Genomic DNA, 23058 nt, shown 5'->3' with positions numbered 1-23058 from the left:
GAGGGTTAAAAGAGAAAATTCATACAATGCAAGAATTTATCAGTTCTTGGAACACAATAAATACCGAAAAAAAATGTTAGCCATTATCAAGGGCCCCTCATTTTATGGATAATATAGGTTAGTTTATATAGGTCTAATATTTACATATACATAAACATTTTGTACCTATATGTGTGTATACGTTCTTCTCAGAAATTGAGCAGTCAACATTCACATCTAAATATGTGCTCTGTGAAATGTAGATCTCCTGTGTACAGACACAGTGCTATAGTCATCGATTGCTACATAATAAAGAAGTCCAAACTTAGTGGTGAAATAAACAAAAATTTTAATATGTGCCCAGATTCTGTGGGTCAGCAATTCAAACAATACACAGAGGAGATGGCTTGTCTCTACTCCATGACTGATGTCTGAAACCTCAGCTCATGAGGATTCAAGTGGCTGGGGCTGGAGTCATCTAGATAATTTTAATTCACACGTCTGGCCCTTGAGATGGGATGACTTGAAGGCTGGGCCCAACAAGGACTGTTGACTGGAGTGCCTATAGATGGCTGCCCATGTGGCTTGGACTTCTCATAACGTGGTAGTTAGGATTCAAGATAGAGTATCCCAAGAATGAGTGTCCAGGGTTCAAGCATTCCACGAGAATCATGCAAAATCATGCATGACCTTTTATGACCTAGTCTTAGATGTTACATAGCATCACTTTCATTATATACTATGGCAGGCGTTGGAGATCTTTTTCCATAAAGTGTCAGACAGTCAATATTTTAGGCTTTACAAGCCATACAGTCTCTTTTGCAACTACTTAGCTCTGCTGCTGTGATGTGAAAGCAGACACAAACAATACATATACTAAGGAACATGGCTGTGTTCCAATAAAGCTTCATTTGTAAAAGCCGGTAGAGGCCTAGATTTGGCCCACCAGCCATAATTTACTGACCCCTGCTCTATTGTTTGAAGGCATGGAAAGCCTGCCCAAATTCAAGGGAAAATGCCCACATCTGGATGCGAAGAACGGCAACGAATCTGAGACCCTGTATTAAAACCACTGCATATGGGTTATTTATAAGAGGATCTGTCTGCATACCTTGTTTCTCCCATGTATGTTGGATATGAGGTATTGGGACATCTTACAGCTCTGTAAGCCTGGGTCAAGGTCAAAGTTGGAATCTGAACTTAATGACCTTGATTTCTGGAATAATTGGTAACTCTATTTATGATTTCCTTACACTCCTTACCCCAATAAATATACCACAAAAGATAGATTTCAAGTAAACAATTGCCTTATGGCAGATTTTTATTAAGTCTCCATTGACTGAATTATTCCATTTTGGTTGGAAAGCATGGGTTTTGTTTCTTTCCTAAAGAGATCTGCAACTTTTCAGATGTGGCATTTCATTCTACTGAGAGGATGATGTAGGTTTTTATAAACGGAAAAAGCAGGGCAGGCTGAGTTCACTCACATCATACTAATGCTTACAGGAATAACCGAAACTGGAACACAGGCTTCCAGGTTTTCCTGTCCTGTGCTCTTTCTGGTAGGTGCCATTGTCTGCTGGGCCTGGCGGTAATAATTTTTGACCTTTACCTCTCTACGCTATTGTGAAGTGGTTTTGGGTTTGTTAGCTTTCTCATGAGTTTGTACTAAATTGTGTCCATAAAGTAGGCTGAATTCCTCAGGGAAGGTTGATAGCTGTTACTGTGTTATCACTTAAAATGTTGTGTTGGTTACCTTTTGTTCTTTTCTTTTCTCCAGCTGTCTCCTGAACTTAAAAGTTATATTATCCTAGATGAAAGATGTGCATCTGGTGGAAAACACTAATTTAAGGGATGAAAATTCCTGATGATTGCTTCAGTCAACCCTTAATACACACTGAGCTTCATTAGTAAATAGACAACTCTCAGACCTTTCCCTTGGAAGAGGTCGCATAATCAGGCTTTGTGTTGATTTTGCATTCTGTTCGTTAGAGACAGAACAAATTAGAATAATTGCCTGGTACAGGGAAAGCACAAAGAACTTTCTTCTATTTTTGTGATGCATCCCGTAATAAGGGTTGAAAATGAGACTAGAGGTAAGAACGTGAAACTCAGAAGAGCAAAGGAGAGAGGATATTGTTTCTTTGAAAATATTCTTTCAGTGTTGGCCCAGAAGAAATATGAAGCTGAGGAAAATTTTTTTTTTTAAATGATGAGTTTTGTGTTCATGATGTGAATTCCACAATTAGTAAGAATCAGGAAGCAAGCATCCTTTTCTACCAAGGACTTGGGAGCAAATGGAACCATAAATACTCCCGGCTCTTGGAAACCCTTTTGGAGCAGTAATCAGAGAAGGGTAAAGGCAAAGCCTCAGGGCAAAGGTGTTCAGAGCAAAGGGATAGGAGGAGAACAAAAGGAAAGTGGATCTTTTTAGAGCTGTCATTTTGAAATTTACCTGCTTCTGATTCAGTGCTGCTTTGCTACCCGTGTTGGTCCAGTGGAAATCCTCAAAGCAGGAGCAGCCGTATTTTAAAATAATAAGTTTAGAGCAAGTGACTTTAATCCAGGTCTCTTTAGCTCAAGAGCACAGAGGAGAGTGTGAGGAAAGGGTGAGGCCACAAGGAATTGTTCACTGGGTAAATTTTCCCCAAACCTCCCTAACTGGGAGAAATTGACCACTGGATTATGTGCCTTGAAGGAAAGCAAAAATGTTGAAAGCAAAGAGTGTGGAGCTTGTTTAGAAAGCAAGCTCTATCATTTGGTCACCTTCTGATAATAGCATTGGCTGAGACCTGACCATTTACAATGAAGGCACTTCTGTAGGTAATAAGTTCCAGGAGGACCAGAACTGAGTATGTCTGTTTCAGCATTTAGCATGGTTTAGCATCTTAGAGCCCGGTACATTATTGGCATATAGTAGACTTAAAAATGAATTATTTGTGGATTGTCTGAATGAGTGGATGTGTGTGATTCATATCCTATTTGCGGGTCCTATGCCCTACAGTGGGTTTTCAGTGTCAGATTGTGAAAGTATTTATGCCGGGGATTGGCATTGTTCCCTATCTAATCATTAAAGATTACACATCAAAGGACTTTACACTAACAGCCCAAAAGCCTCATAGGAATTACTTAACAAAAAACTAAAATTGGATTCTGTATAATTTCTAATTTATAAGCTGGCCAGAACACTGGTATCTCAGCCAGTCCTCTGGTAGTTCCAATGATGTCCGCATGATCACCCAGGCATAATCAGAATGGCTTTAGGATTTGGGAGCCAAAATGTTCCTCAGTATTTACTGCTTTGCTAGTCCATTTAAGAAAATGGAGTATTGAAAATATAGCTTCAGACACAATATGGCATTTTATGATTTAGCACGAAATCTGAGAAATATAGAGTTAATCTGAAGCCTCCAATGGTAAAGTTCCTTCTGCTATTGAAGTTATTGTCTTTAAACAATGATTCTACATCAGTAATGCTATATATATATATATTTATGATATTCAGGTTAATTTCCTCTTCTCTCTAAGCAAGTAATTGGTTGGTTGGTATGAGAGATGGTGTGGCTTCCAAAGGTGAAAAGTATTATTTTGTTGTAATTTCCGGCTACCTAAGGATGGGAGAGGCCCAGGACACTGCAGTCCGTATATTATGTGGAGCAGGTTATATTGTGGTTTATTTATGAACTTTTACATGTTTATTTTCTATGCAAGTTTGTGTGCTCCTTTCTGAGTTTTGGTAGATAAGTGTTTTGTAACTTTGGAATACTTGGAGTTATATATATATATATAAACTAAAACTTTCATATATATATTTTAACGTAGTAGTTAAAGCCGTGGAGGGGGTACTAGTCTACGTAGGTTCAAATTCTGGCTTTACCCTATGACTTCCCTGTGGCTTCCTCTGCTCACCTATTAAAAAGGAGTATAATAAGACTGCTGTGGTGAGTTATATACTAAGTGCTATTTAAGCATTTGCTATAATGATTATGTATACTCGAAGGCAAGGAACTTGCCCCTTGATCGTCTCTGTATTCCTAGTGCTTAAGAATTCCAGTGCTTTTCTAGTGCATTGTCTTAGGATAGAGATAGCTCAGTATAGTTCTTCTCAGTATAAAGTACTGTTACGTTGAAAGTGTTTGCTTGTGTACTAATGATCTATGACATATCTGCTGAGGACAAGGAAAGGAATAGTTTTAAGACTGCAATGGATAACAAAAGATTGTATGATGTAATGCCTTTATTATGTAATGATAAAACTAACAAATGATCATGGTAGAAAATCTGAAAAACTCCTAGACAAAACAGAGATCAACAAAATTTGCAGTAACTTTCAGAGTGTAGAGTTGTCCATGAATATTAGTGCTTTCACGTTTCCCAGGACTTCAAGTAGACTCTGCTTCTTAAGAGTCTATTCATGAGATTTTATTTTAATGAAGTTTTCATCATGGGGGGACACACACACACAAATCTGTTAAAAAAACAAAAGAAAGACAGACATGGAAATCACGGATGTTTCAGATAGCCACATGAAATAAGGTGAGAAAGGTCAACAAGCTGAAAGAATGTGGAGTAGCAGCTCCTTAATCGCTTACGTAATTCTGATAATTACCTCTTTGTGGCTAAAGTAATTAATGGGGAATCTAATTCAAGAAAAACCTATGAACTTCAAGCCTTCTTGAAGCCACGTATTTCTTTCCACAAAGGGTTACTTTGCACGGCCATGCTTCCTTATCACCTGACAGGGAAAGAGTATTGTATGGCAAAGGATCTTCCCGAAGGAGGGTGCTTCCCACGCTGATTGTCATAAATGACTTCGGAATTACTGTTGCTGTATTACCAAAATCTTAACCTAGGATATTTTTGACAAGTGCGGTCCTTAGTTAATTTTTAGAGCTACACACTGTCAGATGGCTCTGAAATAACAATTGTCTGGCTATTCTTCAGGGTGATCGCAATACGGTAATGACCTTGAGGTATCACTAAAAAGCAGGAAGGTGTTAGTCTTCCTTTGGTTCCAGAGTGAAATGCGAGTTGGAGTTGGAGTTGGAAAAGAGGCCGACAACCAAGTGATAGAGAAGGAAATGTGAGGTCATTAGTGAAAAAGCAGGTTTAAGTTAAGGTGAAAAGGCATGAGGAAATGGTCAACCGTTACAGTATTACAAAGATCATCACGAAGCGTATCCACGAATGTGGTTTGTATTGCAATCTGCTGAAAAAGAGACAAATATCCTGGCCTGGCCTTCATGGAGATTATATTTTATTGATTCTGATGATAGATTATTGTTGAAGAGGGCCTCCTATAAATTATAACCATGCAAAGGCAGCAAGGTAATTTTTTTTTCTTTATGTATGTGTTTCTCATGCCTACTCACCTCTCTCTTAGGGGAAGAGAAAATCACAAAAAAACAAAAATGTCAAATCTCAGCTATTCATTTGCAAAATAATTTTTTCCCCAAATTCCAATGGAGGCAGTAGGTTACCCGTTAAGATTTGTAAGGCTCAAAAAGCTAGATTTTTACAAAGTGTAGCCAAATTTTATTCCATAAATAATAGCTTTGGAAAGAATATGTGATGATGCAAAGTTGGAAAAAGCTGGGTTTTCTTCCGTAAATGACTTCACTGTGTTGGGAGAAGAGGCAGAGAAGAAATCAAAGTAAGTAAACATGGGGTGAGTTTTTCTGACAGGGGACTCTAGTGCTTTAAAATAGACTACATAATCCTAGGGATAACCTGAGGGTAGAGCAGACCAATGCCTTATTTCCAATCTGGTACCCTGGAAGAAAACAGTGTATTTCCTTTGAGGTCTTGAGAGGTTTTTCTTCTGCTGTGTTTTGTTTTGGGTTCATTTTGTAGTCAACCTTACTAAGGTATCATTTGCATACAACAAAATGCAGACATTTTTAGCTAACGGTTCAGTGACTGTTAATTAATGTATACATTTGTGTAACTACCACCCCCATAAAGATAGATAACAATTCTAAAAGCCGAGAAAGTTTCCTCCTAGGCTTTTGCAAAAGTATCCCCATCTCCCACCCCAAGGCAACCACTGATCTGTTTTTTATCTTTCGAGATGAATTTTGCCCAGTTTAGAATTTCACGTCAGTTGAATACTACAGTAGGTGCCCTTTTGATCTGGCTTCACTTGCTCAGCATATGGTTTTTGAGATTCATTGATGTTGGGATGTTTTAAACCAGGACTTTAGCCTGGGTGGCTGATTTTGTCTGAAGGCACCTACAGGTACATCCGGGTCTCTGGCATTGTCACTGTCTGTTCTTGGCTCAGTATTTTCAACTTTACTAAGAAGCACAAGGTTGAAGTAAGGAAGATCATTGTCAGTATACTGGAGGTGAAGTGGGTTCCGTTATGTAATATTCTCAGCATAAATTGACCTGCTTGGAATCATTGTGTTGATAATCGACAAGGATACTCTTCCTCCAAAAACCTTGATACTATAAAACTTCTAAAGGACGCTGTCCTAGGACTCTTTTAGTTTTAATTTTTTGGGAAACATTTCTGGAAATATCAAATGCTCACAACCTGAAAGAAGCAATTATTCACCTGAAGGCTAACTCTGCTCAAGTTGAGTTGTCCGACCTTTACATGCTGATAGAACCCAAATAGCCTTGCAAAACAATGCTCTCTTATTGGATATAAGCATATAGACTATTTAAGATGGACGTGTATATGCAGTAAAGTAAAAAAAACAAAGACTCTTTGAGTTTCCCTTGCAGGTTTTTAAACTTTTTTTCATTTAAGTTTCTATAGCATATGCTAATAGTTGAGGGTAACCTCAGGTTAGTTTTAGGTCCACTCTTTACATAAATGTTGAAGTACTCCGTAGCCACCTTTTTTCTACCTTCCTTCTCTTCTTCCATCTTTCCTTCCTAACTTCTTAAAATCCATTGTACTTAATCCTGCATTTGTTGAGGTGGCAATTAGTGTAGGAAAATTGAAAGCAGTGTGAAATGTTGCTGTTCAGAATGCATGTTGACCAAATTCTATATTGAGAAAAGGTCTGAATTTACCCACAGGAACCCTTTCTCAGCGTCTTTGAACACAGGCCATAGAAACTGGGCTATAATATCCTGACAGGTATGTCGAATTCACAGCAATAGCCCTCAAAGAGCTTACCTAGCGTACGTAGATGCGTATGAAAGCATTTAATGATTGCTTTATTGGCAGCAGTGCCAACATACACAGTCTATTTTGTTTTATATCATTATCATTACCTGCTGTTGACCACTGTATACATTGCTAATGGTGTGGTTCCTATGGCTTGTGAATTTCACGGCCAAATAATATGTAATTTATTGCACACTTTAGTGTAGAAGATGGAGACTCCGTAAATTTTCGTGTGCTCTTTGCCCCTTTGGAATGTATTACACTGAGATCAGGCAAAGTAATAAATTTACTTCAAATGTGTGTGATAGCTAAGCATCAATTAGGACTGATGGGCAATATTTCTTCTTCCAGCAACATAAGAGTTTTTAAAGACTAAGCCACTGAACGTGGAGTTACTGAACATGGGACTCAGTTCACTGGGATCCCTTCTCAGAAAAATAAAGGAAAACTTGAATTGGATATGTGTGGCTTATTCAAGTAGTAACTGATCAGCTACATCTTGGTGAACTTAATTTGTCACAATCGTTTGGTATTTTATTAACTCTCTTCCCCTTCTTCCCCTGACTCTCATGAGAATGGATTAGGAGTATCTTAAAACATACTAAGTCGTCTTCCATCCCTGTTACTCTAACTACAAAAGCACACTTTCCTTATCCAACGTAACTTACTGTCTTTTAGAGTAGCTGTGGTTTTAATTCTCTACAGAATTCAAACCAGCAAGAGAAACATTTTCAAGGAGCCACCACATTGTAGAGCTTTAGAAAGAAGACTTTAGAATTAAGGGCAAATATATCATTTTATGGCTAAAGCACCTGAGGCGTAAAGTAGGAAGGTAACCATCGAGGTCAGGGAAAGGGGTTGAAGATCAGGTTTCAGGCTGAGAAAGAGTCTACAGGGACTCAATCTGAGCAGTTCAAAAACTGAAAGGAGACCACGAATGTTCTGGGAAGGCTGGCATCTGGCCTCAAGTGTGGGATTTCAGACAGGGAGTGGGCCCGGGGGGAACTGAGCTTCTGCAGTAGGCAGAGAAGTCCACCTCATCTCCAGAAAGTGCCACTGACGTCAGGGAGTTGAGGGGAAAGAGCAATGAATTCCAGTCCACCTGAGAAAGCAGGCCAATCTGATTAACTCTGAATTTAGGCTTATTTCAGATACTTCTTGAGAAAGAACTTGGGCAAGCGCAAGTCCCGTGCAGCCTCTTTAAATCCATGCCCGGTATTTTCTGGTGGAGCTGCTTAAACCCTCCAAGTGACTCCAGTGTTTTAATTTCTCTCTCTATTTAATTCCGACAGTTCTCTGATTGATTATCTAATGGGCAAATAAGTAGGGTCACAAAAGAGTGTGAATGTATTTTACAGGATGAGGATGGGCGGAGTGGAGCAGTCTGGAATAGGACACCAATAAAAAGGGATCTGGGTAAATAAGAACGTCTATTAGAAAGGGAGAGGAATTCGCAAGGAAATTAGTGCCTGACACCACGCCCTTCTCTCTGCATGTTTAGACGCTAGTTTCTAATTTTCTTTTCATAGGAGATGTCCCTGTGATGAACTGTCTTTTACCTCCACACTGTTTTATCACATGGACATACGGTGAAGTTTGCGTGAGAGAAAGCAAGTATTAGAATTTGTCTTGCGAGCAACTATAAACACTTCCTGGAACAATCTAGGGTAGAAGGAAAAGGAAAGGAAGGTGGAAACAAAGGAGAAAGACAGCTAATGATGCTGGAGTCTCTCGCTGGGATTTGTGGTATCGCTTTTTGAAACTACGTACAGAAAGTCAGAACTTGACTGATTGTTTCTTGATCACGGTTTGTTTTCATTTTTGCTTTTTTCTTGCTGTCTCATCAGTTATTCCAGCCAGTGCTATGTCATTTTCAGTCTCAGTAAGCATGCCTGTCTTGTTTCCATTCGCATTATTCATGCAAATGTTGATTGAACTGATGACCCCGAGTTATCAAGGAAATATTAGATACGCCAGTGGATACATTTCTTAATTTTAGAAAAAAATTACCGAGTGAAGGTTAAAATAACTCCTCTTAAATTTGCCATTTAAAAAAAACTTCTCCTAACATACAATACCTCATTGCCAGATAAATGAAGAATTCCTATGTATTCATGAATGCAGGCTAGTCTGTATATTTTTTGGCAGGTATGACCGTTACCGAGGGTAACGGCCTAGTTTGCTGGCCGTGTCCTGTCTCCTAGAAAGTGGTAGTTTCTGTTGTCTTTCAGTTGGTCCATTGGATATCAGAGGTGAATTTATAAAACTATACTTCCCTTTACACTTACTTTGTTTTGTTTTGTTTTACTTGAAGTATAGTTGACTGACAATGTTGTGTTTCAGGTGTACAGCCAAGTGATTCAGATATATGTATTTCTTTTTCAGATCCTTTTCCATTACAGGTTATTACAAGGTATTGAATATAGTTGCCTGCGCTACACAGTAGGACCTCGTAGTTTTATCTATTTTATATATAGTATACACTTACTTTGTGTGATCCAGGCTGGTCAGACCACATGATTACTTTCACTTCTGATATAATTTTTCAGGTCCAACCTCAAATCTTTGATAAGAAGTTATTTTAAAGTAAGTTTATTAGCATGTGTGTGCTCTAAATCCAACAGTAGTTACTAGAGATATGGTTTTGCACTAGGTATTCCTCTCTTTTTTGTTCTTGGCCAACCAATTGAAAATTAGCTTTTATTTTCTGGTTGGTTTGCTAGATGTTTATGACTATAATAAAAGTCTTAAATTTTGTCTCATATCTTAAAACACAATCTGAATTAGCAATGGATATTGTGCTCTACATAGGGGCTGTGATATAAGTATAGTTTCCAACTTCAAAAACATATCACCTAGAAGGGAACACACACAGACACATATGCAGCAATTATGGCAACTGCATTTGTTTACGAAGTGAAATAGTACTGAGATGGATAAAGTGCTAGCAAGCCTTGAACAGCCAAATCAGCTTCAAAAATAGATGTGCAGTTCTTTAAAAATATTTTTAACATTTTTCCAGCTACATGTAGAATATAACTTAGCATAAAAACGGTATGGGTTTTATTTTAAGTAATTTAGCATTTTGACATCCTCATAATGAAATTAAATCCAGGAGGAGGTTTCTCTCCATGATCTCTTGAAATGGTCCTTGATCATCCACAATATTTCCCATCATCACAAAGGTGGTACCAAGGGCAGGAAACTCCAACATTATTAAAGTTTCATAAAGCAAAGTCAATTTTAAGAATAGAAGGACCCCAAACTGATAAAGGTCTTGACAGATAATTTCAAGGGAAGCATAAATTATTTTCTGTTTGTCCGAGGGCAAAAATATTTAGGCTGAGTTAATGAATGGTAGAGTTTTTGAGTGGAGAGTGTCCTTAAAATATTATGTAGATCTGTACTGTCAACAGATGCTAGCTAGCCGCGTGGCATTATTTATATTTAAACAAATTTAAAAATAAGATTAAAAATTCAGTTCCTCAGTTGCATTTGCCATATTTCAAAGATGTTTATTAGCTCCATGTAGCTATTGAGTACTGCATTGCATGGTACAGATATAGAATATTTTCATTATCACTGAAAATTCTATTGGGCAATACTAAAATTATACCCAGATATTCACAGAGAAGGCAACCAAGTCTCAAGGAAATAATATAACTTCCCCAAGGTCACACAGCTATGTTTTGAAAGAAAAACAAAATGACACAAAGGAAATAGTAACAGAGGCATTAAAGAAACCCAGTAAGTTTCTGGAGCAGTCAAAGTAGGGTTTAAAAGTGCATACTTAACTGTTAGCAGGGTTGAAGCTCTTGATGGTTGGTAAGATCCACCTGCCTGAATTTGGACATGAGCATTTTATGCAATGAATTAAAAGCAAAAAATCATTTCAGCGAATGGCTGCCAGCTCCATATTTTTAGTCACTGCTGTGCTTCCAGATTATGTTTATCACTTTCATGTACAGGGCACCACTGTGAAATGTGATGGTTTATCTGACCCCAGAGGAATCAAGAAATCTTGTGGGGGTTATGGCTATATTTGAAAAGGTTGATTTTTAAATGCATCATGCAGACTGGCCCTGTTTTAAAAGGGATTCCTGCCATCAAATAATCAAAATGTAAACTCTCTTCTCACCTTGCAAAAGTCAAAGATACTCCCTGCATTTTTATTATTTCGTTGAAATCCAAATATTATTTTTCCATTCTCTAACTTGTTTTCCTCACAGTGTGATCAACTATTGCCAAGGAAGGAAGGGTCAGATGTATCGATCAAAGTTTGCTAAAGGCCCCCTAGGTAACTGAACCCTCAGGAGAAACAATCGTCATGTCTTCTTTTTCTGTTGTTTCAATATCTTCGTAAAGAGTCATTTCAATATGTTTGGTTCTGTAGCAGAGGTTCTGTGAAGTGCTTATGTTCCTCAGAGGTCCAGAAAGCCTGCGAGTCTGTGGGTAAAGGTGGGTAAGGAGAGAGAGGGAAGGAGGCTAGAGAGAGGCTCAGTGCTGAGATAAGGACAGTGTTCTAAAGCCTCCTGGGGGGGAGGCTGGGGTGCACAAACACCCACGACTAATCCAGACAGAAACTGAATAATCAAGGGGACGAGCACTGTGAAGTCATGTGGTCACCTCTCCCTCTAGAAATACACATTGCCCTCAGTAAGCCTCCTCCCGCCCCAGAAGAGCATTAGGAAGGTCTGGAGAGGGGGAGTATTGGCAGAAATGGAAAAAGCAGGTTGAAGGAATTAGCCTGGAGCAGAGAGACCAAGAAACGCAAGCCAGCAGATGGAAGGCAGACTTTTCATGGAAGTCTCCAAGCCCAAGTCAAGTTCTGGGACCACCAAGTACAAGTCAAAGAGTGCTCATTTAACCCCTTTGGGCCCCCACGCGCGTGGAGGAAGACTGGACAGAGAGGGAGAAGGGGCCATTGAAGGTACAGTATTTACTATGGGATTTAACTCCTGAAAGGCCTCCCAGTAGCTTCAGATCTGCTCAAGAATCCTTCATGTCCTGCTGGTTCGCAGTGAGTGGCTCACAGCTTCAAGGCCTCCTCTGCCAGATGGAGAACTATTTCAGGCATCCTGCCTCTATTTTGTACTGTAGCAATGCAGACAGGAAACCTGACCCCATTTTCAGGTTCTAAAGAGAAATTCTAAGTACCTGAAAGCCTGAGGAACATGGTGGCTTTTATTTAAGATGTGGAGCTAGAGAGCACATACCTGGACTTGGGCCTGCAGCAGCACCAAACTGCACCAAGGGTTCCCTTTATTTTCTCTCCCGTCTGTGTTTCTCCTTTTCCCTCCGCTGGATTAGCCACGGGGACTCCAAGTTCTTCATTCTGCGGTCCTGGTACCACGATCCTCCTGGGAATTATAAAGTTATTCACCTTCTACATCGAGCACTTCTTATTTTTTCCCCGGCAACGTAAGTCATCCTTAAGAGGAGTCAGGGTGCTAGCTCTTAAATATATTTTAGTCATCCCTTTGTACATTAAATGCTCTTTCTTGGAGACTGCTCCTGACATGGTGTTCACCGTGCTCTCAGCTGGCCTCCTGAAGTTCTGCCCTGCCTTCCCCACCAGGTACAGTTCAGGAGCTGCCTACCTCAGGGTGATAGGTTATCTTCTAGTTGCTTTATTCCTTTCCCTCTTACATTCAGAGAATATAATTTCAATACATAAACTTCTCTGTGACCACAGCTTTATTTGCGACCCACAGGTTTTGTTATGGCATATTTTCATTATCATTCAATTAATAAAATTCTAATTCCCATTGCAACTTTATCTTTGACCTACATAATGATCAGAAGTATGTTTTTAATATCCAACTATTTGGTAAAATATTGGTTATATATTTTTAAATTTCTTGCTTATTCGGAGTCTTGTTTTATAACCAGCATATAGTCAGTTTTATAAATGTGCCACGTGCACCTAAAAATTTCTGCGTAATATATATATTCCATCATTGCTGGTGCAGGGTTTTATGTAAATTTAGGCCAGAGTTTTTAATGACGGTATTCAGATCTTCTATCATCTGCTGATTTGTTGTTGTGGTTCTATGTTACTGATCTAGGTAATTTAGATTTTTCTATTTCGACTTAGTTTTTTGGAATTTCCCTTCATATATTGCATTGAAGTTTAGATATATAATATATTCCTTGTAAAGTTAACAGTGGGTTTTATTATCCTGCCTCATCGCCAGTGATAATTTTGGCTTTCAAATCTGTGTTAACATTAAAAAAAATCTTCAATTGTATTTATTGTTGTTATGACATAATTTTTGAATCCTTTAATTTACAGTCTGACTCTTGTCTCTTGTAAGTGGCATAGAATTAGGTTTTTTGTTTGTTCCAATAATCCTTGTCCTTTAATTTGAGTATTTACAGTTAATGTATTTTCTTTTTTTTTTTTTTAAATTTTATTTATTTATTTATTTATTTATTTATGGCTGTGTTGGGTCTTCGTTTCTGTGTGAGGGCTTTCTCTAGTTGTGGCGAGCGGGGGCCACTCTTCATCGCGGTGCGCGGGCCTCTCACTGTCGCGGCCTCTCTTGTTGCGGAGCACAGGCTCCAGACGCGCGGGCTCAGTAGCTGTGGCTCACGGGCCTAGTTGCTCCGTGGCATGTGGGATCTTCCCAGGCCAGGGCTCGAACCCGTGTTCCCTGCATTGACAGGAGGACTCTCAACCACTGCGCCACCAGGGAAGCCCTAATGTATTTTCTTATAGACCGTTTACTCCTTGTTTACTATTTGTCCCACCTTGTTATGTTCCTTTTGCTCTTCTTTCTTCCTTTTAGATTTCTTCAAATTCCATTTTCCCTTGTATTAGCTTGTTATTTTTACATAAGTAGCAGTTACACATGTACCATGACTTACTAGCTTTTTTACTGCTTCTCAAGCAATGCTGAGATCTTAAATTTCTTTGACTACTTTTTTCCTCTTCCATTTGTTTTTAATGCATTCTAAGTTTTGATATATTTTATTATTACTCTTTTGTGCAGTTAGATTTTATTTAGGTTTATCCACTTATTTATCCTTTCTGTTATACATAATTCTTTATAAAGTCCGTATTTTCATCTGTGATAACCTTCCTTCTGCCTGCGGGTCTCCCTTTATAATTTAATTCAGTCGGTTCTGATGAGAACATATTTTCTAAATTTTGTTTGTCTGCAAATTTCCTTATTTCATCTTTCCTTCCAAACAACATTTTCTCTGCCTCTAGAATTCCCAATGGGCAGCTCTTTTCTTTAGCACTTAAAAATGTTATTCCATTATTTCCTAGCATCCAATCAGTTTCGTTGAGAAGTAAGCTGTAATCTTAATCCTGTTCCTTTGAAAGGAATCTCTCTCTTTTTCCTGGGGCTGCTTTTAAGATGTCATGTTTTTCTTTGTTATTCATGAATTGTACTGTGGTGATCTTAGGTGTGGTTTTCTTTGTATTTATTCTTGCTGCATTTTTTTTAGTGCTTATTGAATGTATGGCTCCATATATTCTTTTTAGTTTTAGAGAACTCTCAGCTGTTATTTCTGAAATATTGTTTTCATCCCAATCTCTCTCTCCTTTTTTCTTTGGACTCTAGTTTACACGTATGATAAAAATGTTTCCTGTGGCCCATATGTCTCAAATGCGCTTTTGTGTACTTCTTATTCTTTTCGTTTCCCATGCTTTAGTCTTAATATTTTTACTACTCTATCTTCCAGTTCACTTACCTCTCTTTACCTGTGTCCAATCCACTACCGAGTTTTAAATTTCGTATAATTTTTATTTCTATCAGTTCAACTTCAATCAGTTCCTAGTTTCTAGTTGTCAAGTTAAATTCTCCACCTTGTCATCTATTTTCTTGAACTTGATAACATTTACCAAAATATGTATGAACTTTAATGTTTAGGTCATCTATGATTCTGATTCTGTTTTGTTTTTTATTCATTTAATTCTCCTTTTCTTGGTAGTCTTGGTGGTTCTTCAGTGAATGAATACCAGACTTGGGATATGACAAGTTGTAGAGAATCTGAATGACATTACAGTTGCCCTTTGAACAACCTGGGTTTGAACTGCACAGATCCACTTATACATGGATTTTTTTTTCCCTAAGTAATACAGTACTACATGATCTGTGGTTGGTTGAATCCTCAGATTCAGAACCACAGATAAGAAGGGCCGACCATAAAGTTATATGTGGATTTTTGACTGCACAGGGAGTCAGCGTCTCTAACCCCTACATTGTTCAAGGGGTCAACTGTATTTTCTTGAGGAGAGAATTTCCTATTCTTAGGTAGGGAGCAGAGGGGAAGATCACCTCAGTCACTGGACCAACTTCATACTCATTTTCCTTCTTTATCAGGTTCAATGTAGATGTTGCATCAACCTTCCTAACACAGACACACACACCCACACACACCCACACACATATGTAGAGACTTTCAATGTCCTAGTTCATTAGTTTTCCATTGGGCCAGAAATCTTTCATAGGTTCTGAACCCCAGTTTTGTCTCTTCAGCATTATGAGCCAACTAAGTCTTTGCTTTGACTTCAGTTAGCTTTTGTTTGACTTCTTAGCATCTTGCCTTGTCTACCTATTTATACATGGAAAATACTGCAAGGGAACACTGTTGCTGAATCCAGCTCAGTTCTCTGAATCTTTACTCTCTCTGTGATTTTGGTCCTTAAAATTCTAGCTGCCTTGTTATTTCTCAATTCCAACTCTGGTTTCCTTAGTCCTATGACATTGTCCTAAGATCTACTGGCTTTTCTACCTCTTAGGAGTCACATTTGGTTTCTCAGACTTTTGCTCTTCATCGGTAGTTTCTAAATGACTGGGCTAGAAAAGCATGTGCAGAATATTGTTCTCACTTCAGTGAGTTTCTTTCTCTATTTTACTCTTCTAGGTCATGGCTACCTCAGTAGCTTTCTAACGCTCACAGTCAAATGTTGCTTATGATTTATCTGGCCTTTCTAGTATGTTTTCCTAAGGTAAACTGATATAGTTGGAAACAGAAGTTCGTACCCACCATTTAAAAAATTCTGTTTTGTCTTTCTATGAATTCTCTTCTTGTCCCATCTTCTGTCACTTTTTCCCACCAAAAATTCCCATTCTCACAGATAGATTATTGTAAGATTAAAAATTATTATTAAGGGCTTCCCTGGTGGCGCAGTGGTTGAGAATCTGCCTGCCAATGCAGGGGACACGGGTTCGAGCCCTGGTCTGGGAAGATCCCACATGCCACGGAGCAACTAGGCCCGTGAGCCACAACTACTGAGCCTGCACATCTGGAGCCTGTGCTCAGAGGCTGCGCAACAAGAGAGGCCGCGACAGTGAGAGGCCCGCGCACCGCGATGAAGAGTGGTCCCCACTTGCCGCAACTAGAGAAAACCCTCGCACAGAAACGAAGACCCAACACAGCCAAAAATAAATAAATAAAGAAATAAAAATTAAAAAAAAATTATTATTAAGCTAATATGTTAATTTTGAAAGGAATTAATTTTGCTTTGAACAAGAACACAGATTGGTGAATGGAATATGGAAGATTCCTTAAGACCTTTTTCATCTCTAAGAGTAGTATCCAACCATTGGTACCATAATAAGTTTGTCAACTGTGGAAGAAAGCAGTCTTTATAACATCAACATTATTCAATAATCTCAAAAACTGCTTTACTTTCCTGCTCATGCCACCAATTTCCAAATGTTCAATGGGAGCAGAGAATCATGGGATGGGACATGGAGAAATGGCCTGTCATAGTAACTATAAACATTGGAAGAATGAAATTATAAATAAAGAGGGTTTTCTATGAATATATTTGAAATGTTTGTTCCTAAAGAACTTGTAGAATAAGACTCAGAAGTTTACAGAGAAACACCTCTTGATAAGTATGAAACTCAGTAAAATTTATCTCATAATAGTTTTTTCTTTTGTGTTATGTGATTGTCAGAGTGACACAAAACTATTTTTATCTGGACTTCACAGATCTTCTTATTTTTACTATGGGATCAGTGACCCTACATGTTTGAAAAGTGGCAAAATAGTTAAAATTGGAACATTTCCCCCAAATCCAGGGCATATGACTTACATTTCTGTAGAAGGCAATATTATATTTCTGTCTAGTTCTGGGGTAAACATTTTCATACCTGCCAATCCAATTTGACTAATGTATTGTTGTTACAGTGCATTAGTGGAAAATAAATGGTAAATTCAGTCAAACAGCCATTTCATACATCAGAAAGGAAAATCAGTCAACACAACTGTCTGACCGAAATGAATGAAGAAAACAATTCAAGGCAAACAACTGTCCCAGTAGACTTGTATAAATACAGTAGTGGTGTCATGTGCAGAATTAATCTTTCCTCACCCTTAACTGGAGAACACTCTGCCAGCCAATTCAGTCACTCAAATGATAACTGAATTATAATATTCCAGTTTCATTTACTCTCAGTTACTGGTGACTGCCCTTCCTTCTCCTTCATCTGTCCATCAGTGGAGAATGTCAGAGCAGGAGAATAGTAATATTGGCAGATTGTAATGTACTGTCTTGAATTCCACAGCTTCAAAATTCTTAGGCTAACTCAATGATCTTAAAAGAGTCTGGTGCAGAAAGGATATGTGAATTAAATGGCAGACCACCGGCTGACCCTTCCAGCACTAACATCCCTTATTCCTGGTTCTAATATATCACAGAATACTCAAGAGGAAGTTTTTGAGTGGTCAGCAGAAATATGGCTCCAAAGCAGGCACATGGAAAAGAAATGTTGTCATCTGTGATCCACTTTAAAGTTGACTTGTCTTTTACTCATAAACCAGATTCAGTGTGAATTCTCTTCTGCTAAATGTTAGAGAATCTGTTGGAGGAGTGTGGCCAATTCTTTTGAATTTTTTTACTCTCTAACATTTTTTTAGACATCTTTATTGGAGTATAATTGCTTTACAATGGTGACTTGGTTTCTGCTTTATAACAAAGTGAATCAGCTATACATATACATATATCCCCATATCTCCTCCCTCTTGCATCTCCCTCCCACCCTCCCTACCCCACCCCTCTGGGTGGTCACAAAGCACCGAGCTGATCTCCCTGTGCTATGTGGCTGCTTCCCACTAGTATCTGTTTTATATTTGGTAGTGTATATATGTCCAAGCCACTCTGTCACTTCATCCTAGCTTACCCTTCCACCTCCCCATCTCCTCAAGTCCATTCTCTACGTCTGCATCTTTATTCCTGTCCTGCCCCTAGGTTCTTCAGAACAATTTTTTTTTTTTTTTTTTTTTAGGTTCCATATGTATGTGTTAGCATACGGTATTTGTTTTTCTCTTTCTGACTTACTTCACTCTGTATGACAGACTCTAGGTCCATCCACCTCACTGGAAGTAACTCAATTTCATTTCTTTTTATGGCTGAGGAATATTCCATTGTATATATGTGCCACATCTTCTTTATCATTCATCTGTCGATGGACACTTAGGTTGCTTCCATGCCCTGGCGATTGTAAATAGTGCTGCAATGAACATGGTGGTACATGTCTCTTTTCGAATTATGGTTTTTTAATGGTTTTTTATATGCCCAGTAGTGGGATTGCTGGGTCGTACGGTAGTTCTATTTTTCGTTTTTTAAGGAACCTCCATACTGTACTCCATAGTGGCTGTATCAGTGTACATTCCCACCAACAGTGCAAGAGAGTTCCCTTTTCTCCACACCCACTCCAGCATTCTTTATAGATTTTTTGATGATGGCCATTCTGACTGGTCACACAAAGAACTTCGGCATGGTGTTCATCATCTAGCTAATCCTAACATGCAGACATTTATGAGAGTAAAGTCAGGTCTTTGCCAGAGTGGGTTGCTTATTTGGGCAACTGGGTCAAATCAAGAAGGGCAAATGTAGGCTGCCAGAGTAAATAAGGAGAGGAAAAACAAAAAGAACGAGACATTATCATTCATCAGTGATTTTCCCCCCAATATTCTTAGCCTCCACCTATCTCCATCTTACTGGTAACACAGGAACTAGACTGAACAATCAGGTAAAAGGTCTCACAGAAACTGAGTTAATATAGAAAATAAAAAAATAAAACATAAAATTGTAAATTTTCTTCCTAGGGATAATTGAGATGATAGTTCAGTAATAACGTAAGATCAGGTGAAGTCTAAAGAAATTTTAGAAAACCTGGATAAAGTAAGAAAACATCTGTTCACCGGCATCCGAATGTTCGCGAGACACCGAGACATGCGGGCCAAGTTCTGGAGAGAAGGGAAACACAGACGAGAGCTTGACATTTGGCGCAGCTTTTCTCCTTGGGGCATTTGCTGATTCAACTCATACAGCCTAGGAACTGAAAAGCCAAGGAGTTCAAAAGACTAACCACAGAAGCCAAACGGCAAGAGCTCAAGCTAAAAGCAACAACTAATGGAATGACAGGCTACACGTATCCTTAGTCTCACAGGGCTGGGGGAACCATTACATTTAAAGCCTAACAAATACAAGGGTAGTTGGGAATAGGGAGAATCCAAACTTTCACATGGTAATCCCAAAGGGCAACACCCGTAGAGGAAGGACAAGACAGAAATAGAGCAACCTTCACACAGACTGAAAAACAGCTTTGAATGAGCTCAAACTGAGAATGGACTAAGGTTTCCAGTCCCTATAGAACTGTCTGCCATGAGCAAAAGGAAATCTTTTCAAGAGAACGATAACAGCATCCAGAATGTGGCGGTATCTTAATAGTTTCCTAAAATAAGTTAAGCCCAATTTTAATATAAAAAATAATTGGACATACCAGGAAAAAGACTAAATGATTAAAAGCTCAAAAAAAGAAAAAAAAAAAAAGGACAATGTAAATAGACACAGGAGGACAAGAGTTAGTAGGCGGTTAAAAAACAAAACAAAACAACTATGATTAAACAAAGAAAACAGACACATGGCAAATAAGCATATGAAAAGATGCTACACATTCCATGTCATCAGGGAATTTTCAATTAGAACAACAGTGAGATACCACTACACACCTATTCAAATGGCTAAAATCCAAATACTGAAATCCCAAAGTTGTTGACGATGCAGAACAACTGGAATTCTCATGTGTTGCTAGCAGGATACTTGGCAGTTTCTTACAGAACTAAACATACTTTTACCATACAGTGATCTAGTAATCATGCTCTTTGGTATTTACCCATAGGAACTGAAAAGTTATGTCCCCATAAAAACCTGCACATGGATGTTTATAACAGTTTCTTTCATAATTGCCAAAACTTGAAATCAACCAAGGTGTTTTTCAATAGGTGAATGGATAAACAAACTATGGTATCTCCGTACAAAGGAATAGCATTCAGCGCTAAAAAGAAAAGGCTATGAAGCCATGAAAAGACATGGAAGAAGCTTAAATGCATATTGCTAAGGGAAAAAAAGCCAATCTGCAAAGGCTACGTGCATATTATATGATTGCTGTATGAAATTTAGGAAAAGGCAAAAGTGTGGAGACAGTCAAAAGATCAGTGGTTGCCAGAGGTTGTGGGGAGGGAGAAAAGGATGGGTGAAGCCCGGAATTGTAAAGGCAGAGAAACTCCTGTGTATGGTTCTGTAATGGTGGATACAGGTTATTGCACGTTTGTCAAAAATCATAAAATGTACAAAACAAAGAGTGAGGTCTAAAGTAAAGCATGGACATTAGTTAGTAATAATGTATCAATATTGGTTCATTAACTATAACAAATGTATTACGCTAATGTAAGATGTTAATAATAGGGGAAACTAGGGTGAGAGGTAAGGAAGTATGAGAACTCTGTCCTTTCTGCTTAATTTTTCTGTAAACCAGAAACTGCTCCGAAATAGTCTGTTAATTTAAAAAACAAATCTAGACCTGCATACAAAACTTGCACGTAAACCCAACCACAGCAGCATTATTCATACGAGCCCCAAAGTGGAAGTAACCCAAATGGCCATTTACCGTGAATGGATAAATGAAACATAGTAATATCCACACCATGGACTATTATTCAGCCATAAAAAGAAATCAAGTACTGATACATGCTACAACATGCATGAACTTTGAAAACATGCTAAGTAATCGTATGATTCCATTTGTATGCAATGTCCAGTCTAGACAAATCTGTAGAGACAAAGGATATTAGTGGCTGCCTAGGGTTTGGAGATATGGGGGAGTGAGTGACTTATAATAGATTCTTTTTCTTTTGGGGGGGGTGGATGAAAGTTCTAAAATTGATGGTGGTGGTAGATGCATAAGACATTAAATTGTACACTTTAAATAATATGGAAAGTAAATTATATATCAATGAAACTATTATTTAAAATTCTGATTAATGTATTAAAAAAAGGACAACATATACAATTTAAGCAAAAAGTATTTGAGGAAATGCAACCAAAAGAAACTTCTAGAATTAAAAAAGCTGAAATTAAGCACTCAGAAGATCGGTTGAACAGTACCTTAGTCAAACAAAAGAAAGGATTACAAATGTCAGTTAAAAAATAACTACACTAAAATTTGGAGGGAAAATGATGGAAAACAGAGAAATAAGTACTTAGGACATATAGAGTATATATAAAACACTGTGTCTAGCCAACCCCAAGTCACACAGCCTAGGGAGGAGACACACAGCCTACCTGAATCACAAGGACTCCTCCAAAGGAAAAAGGAGGTTCTGATGCCAGAAGTGGAAGGAATGAATTACAAAGAAAAAGAACAATGGTAAACTATAATCTAGATATACATTGGTAAATACATAGGTTCCCTGGGGTTGTGATCTGGTACAAACAATTAAAAAAAAAGATAAGACTCATAGTAGAGGCTGCTAGACTCTGCTGAGGAAAATGTCCAGGGAGGGAAGAGTTGATTTATTTCCTTGTTTTTTGAGAGTCCACATATAAGTGACATCATGCACTATTTGTCTTTGTCTTATTTCACTTAGCATAGTGTCCTCCAGTTTTATCCATGTTGACTTAAATGACAGGATTTTCTTCTTTTTTAAGGTTGAATAATATTCCATTGTATATATATACCATATTACCTTTATCCATTAATCTACTATGGACACTTAGGTTGTTTCCATACCTTGGCTCTTGTGAATAATGCTACAGTGAATGTGGGAGTACAGATATCTCTTCAAAAATGATGATGTTTCCTTTGGATATATACTCAGAAGTGGGAGGGAGGAAGAACTTACGACACAAATCGACCATGTGTAAAAGACGTAGGAATGAAAAACTCTGAACACCTAGGAAGAGTGTGGAGTATTTGGAAAGGTCACTGTTCAAGGTCATACATAGTTTAAAATTATGACATTTCAGTGAGCCTGTGTGCATGAAGGCTTGCTTATATTTCGGGATTTGAATACAGGGCAAAGAAGTGCTGCTAAATTTTCGATCAACATCAAAAAAAGGGTGGAAATGTTTTTTTCTTTTATTATGAAACTGGAGGAAAGGCAAGCCTAGAATTCTAGGCCCACTAGAATTTTCCCTGATGATAGTGGTAATTTAGGAGAAGAAGAAGGATCCAAGGCCATAGAACAATTTTGAAAGCAAAATAAGGCTGCTGAGTCTTCACCCAGTGTATGAGATTAAGTTCTAATGGCATATGATGAAGTGGGCGTGACACAGCTGGCAGAGCTGGTTGAGTTGTTGAAAATGGCTCTTGAAGCTACAGGTATTGGACAGTAGACGTAGAAAAAGAACAAGGTAAATCCAAAAGAGTGGAAGGACAAAATTAATCAAGAGAAAAGTCAAAAATAGAGAAGAAAAGCAGTAAACTTGGCAGATAAAACCAAAAGCTTGTTCTTTAGAAAGACCAATAAAATAAGCAATATTTGGCAAATATGATCGAGGTGGGACTAGCTATAACACAGAGAGAATTTTTTTTTTTTAATTACGAAAGAATACTATGGTAGCTTTACACCAACACATTTGAAAATCTGGACAAAATGGCTGATTATTGATTAGTTATATGCAGCCATTATTTACTCCTGTTTTG

At 38.2% G+C, this 23058-nt stretch overlaps 1 protein-coding gene and 1 long non-coding RNA gene across 2 annotated transcripts in view; one reads left to right on the top strand and one right to left on the bottom strand.

The window, feature by feature from the left end:
• The window catches only part of LOC137759784 (uncharacterized), a 118242-nt gene that overhangs the window by 11298 nt on the left and 83886 nt on the right, over positions 1–23058 (top strand). The gene's annotated exons all lie outside the window — the stretch shown is intronic.
• LOC137759783 (ELKS/Rab6-interacting/CAST family member 1-like) overlaps positions 4217–23058 on the bottom strand; it is a 901087-nt gene continuing 882245 nt past the window's right edge. Inside the window, 2 exon segments of the mRNA XM_068536391.1 lie at positions 4217–4447; positions 12319–12462. Coding sequence (XP_068392492.1) covers positions 4402–4447; positions 12319–12462 — 190 coding nt within the window. The 3' untranslated portion in view covers positions 4217–4401.

The sequence above is a fragment of the Eschrichtius robustus genome, chromosome 2 (assembly GCF_028021215.1).
Source record: "Eschrichtius robustus isolate mEscRob2 chromosome 2, mEscRob2.pri, whole genome shotgun sequence".
Taxonomy (NCBI): domain Eukaryota; kingdom Metazoa; phylum Chordata; class Mammalia; order Artiodactyla; family Eschrichtiidae; genus Eschrichtius; species Eschrichtius robustus.
Note: the sequence above shows the minus strand (reverse complement) of the source record. Positions and strands in the feature narration are given on the sequence as shown.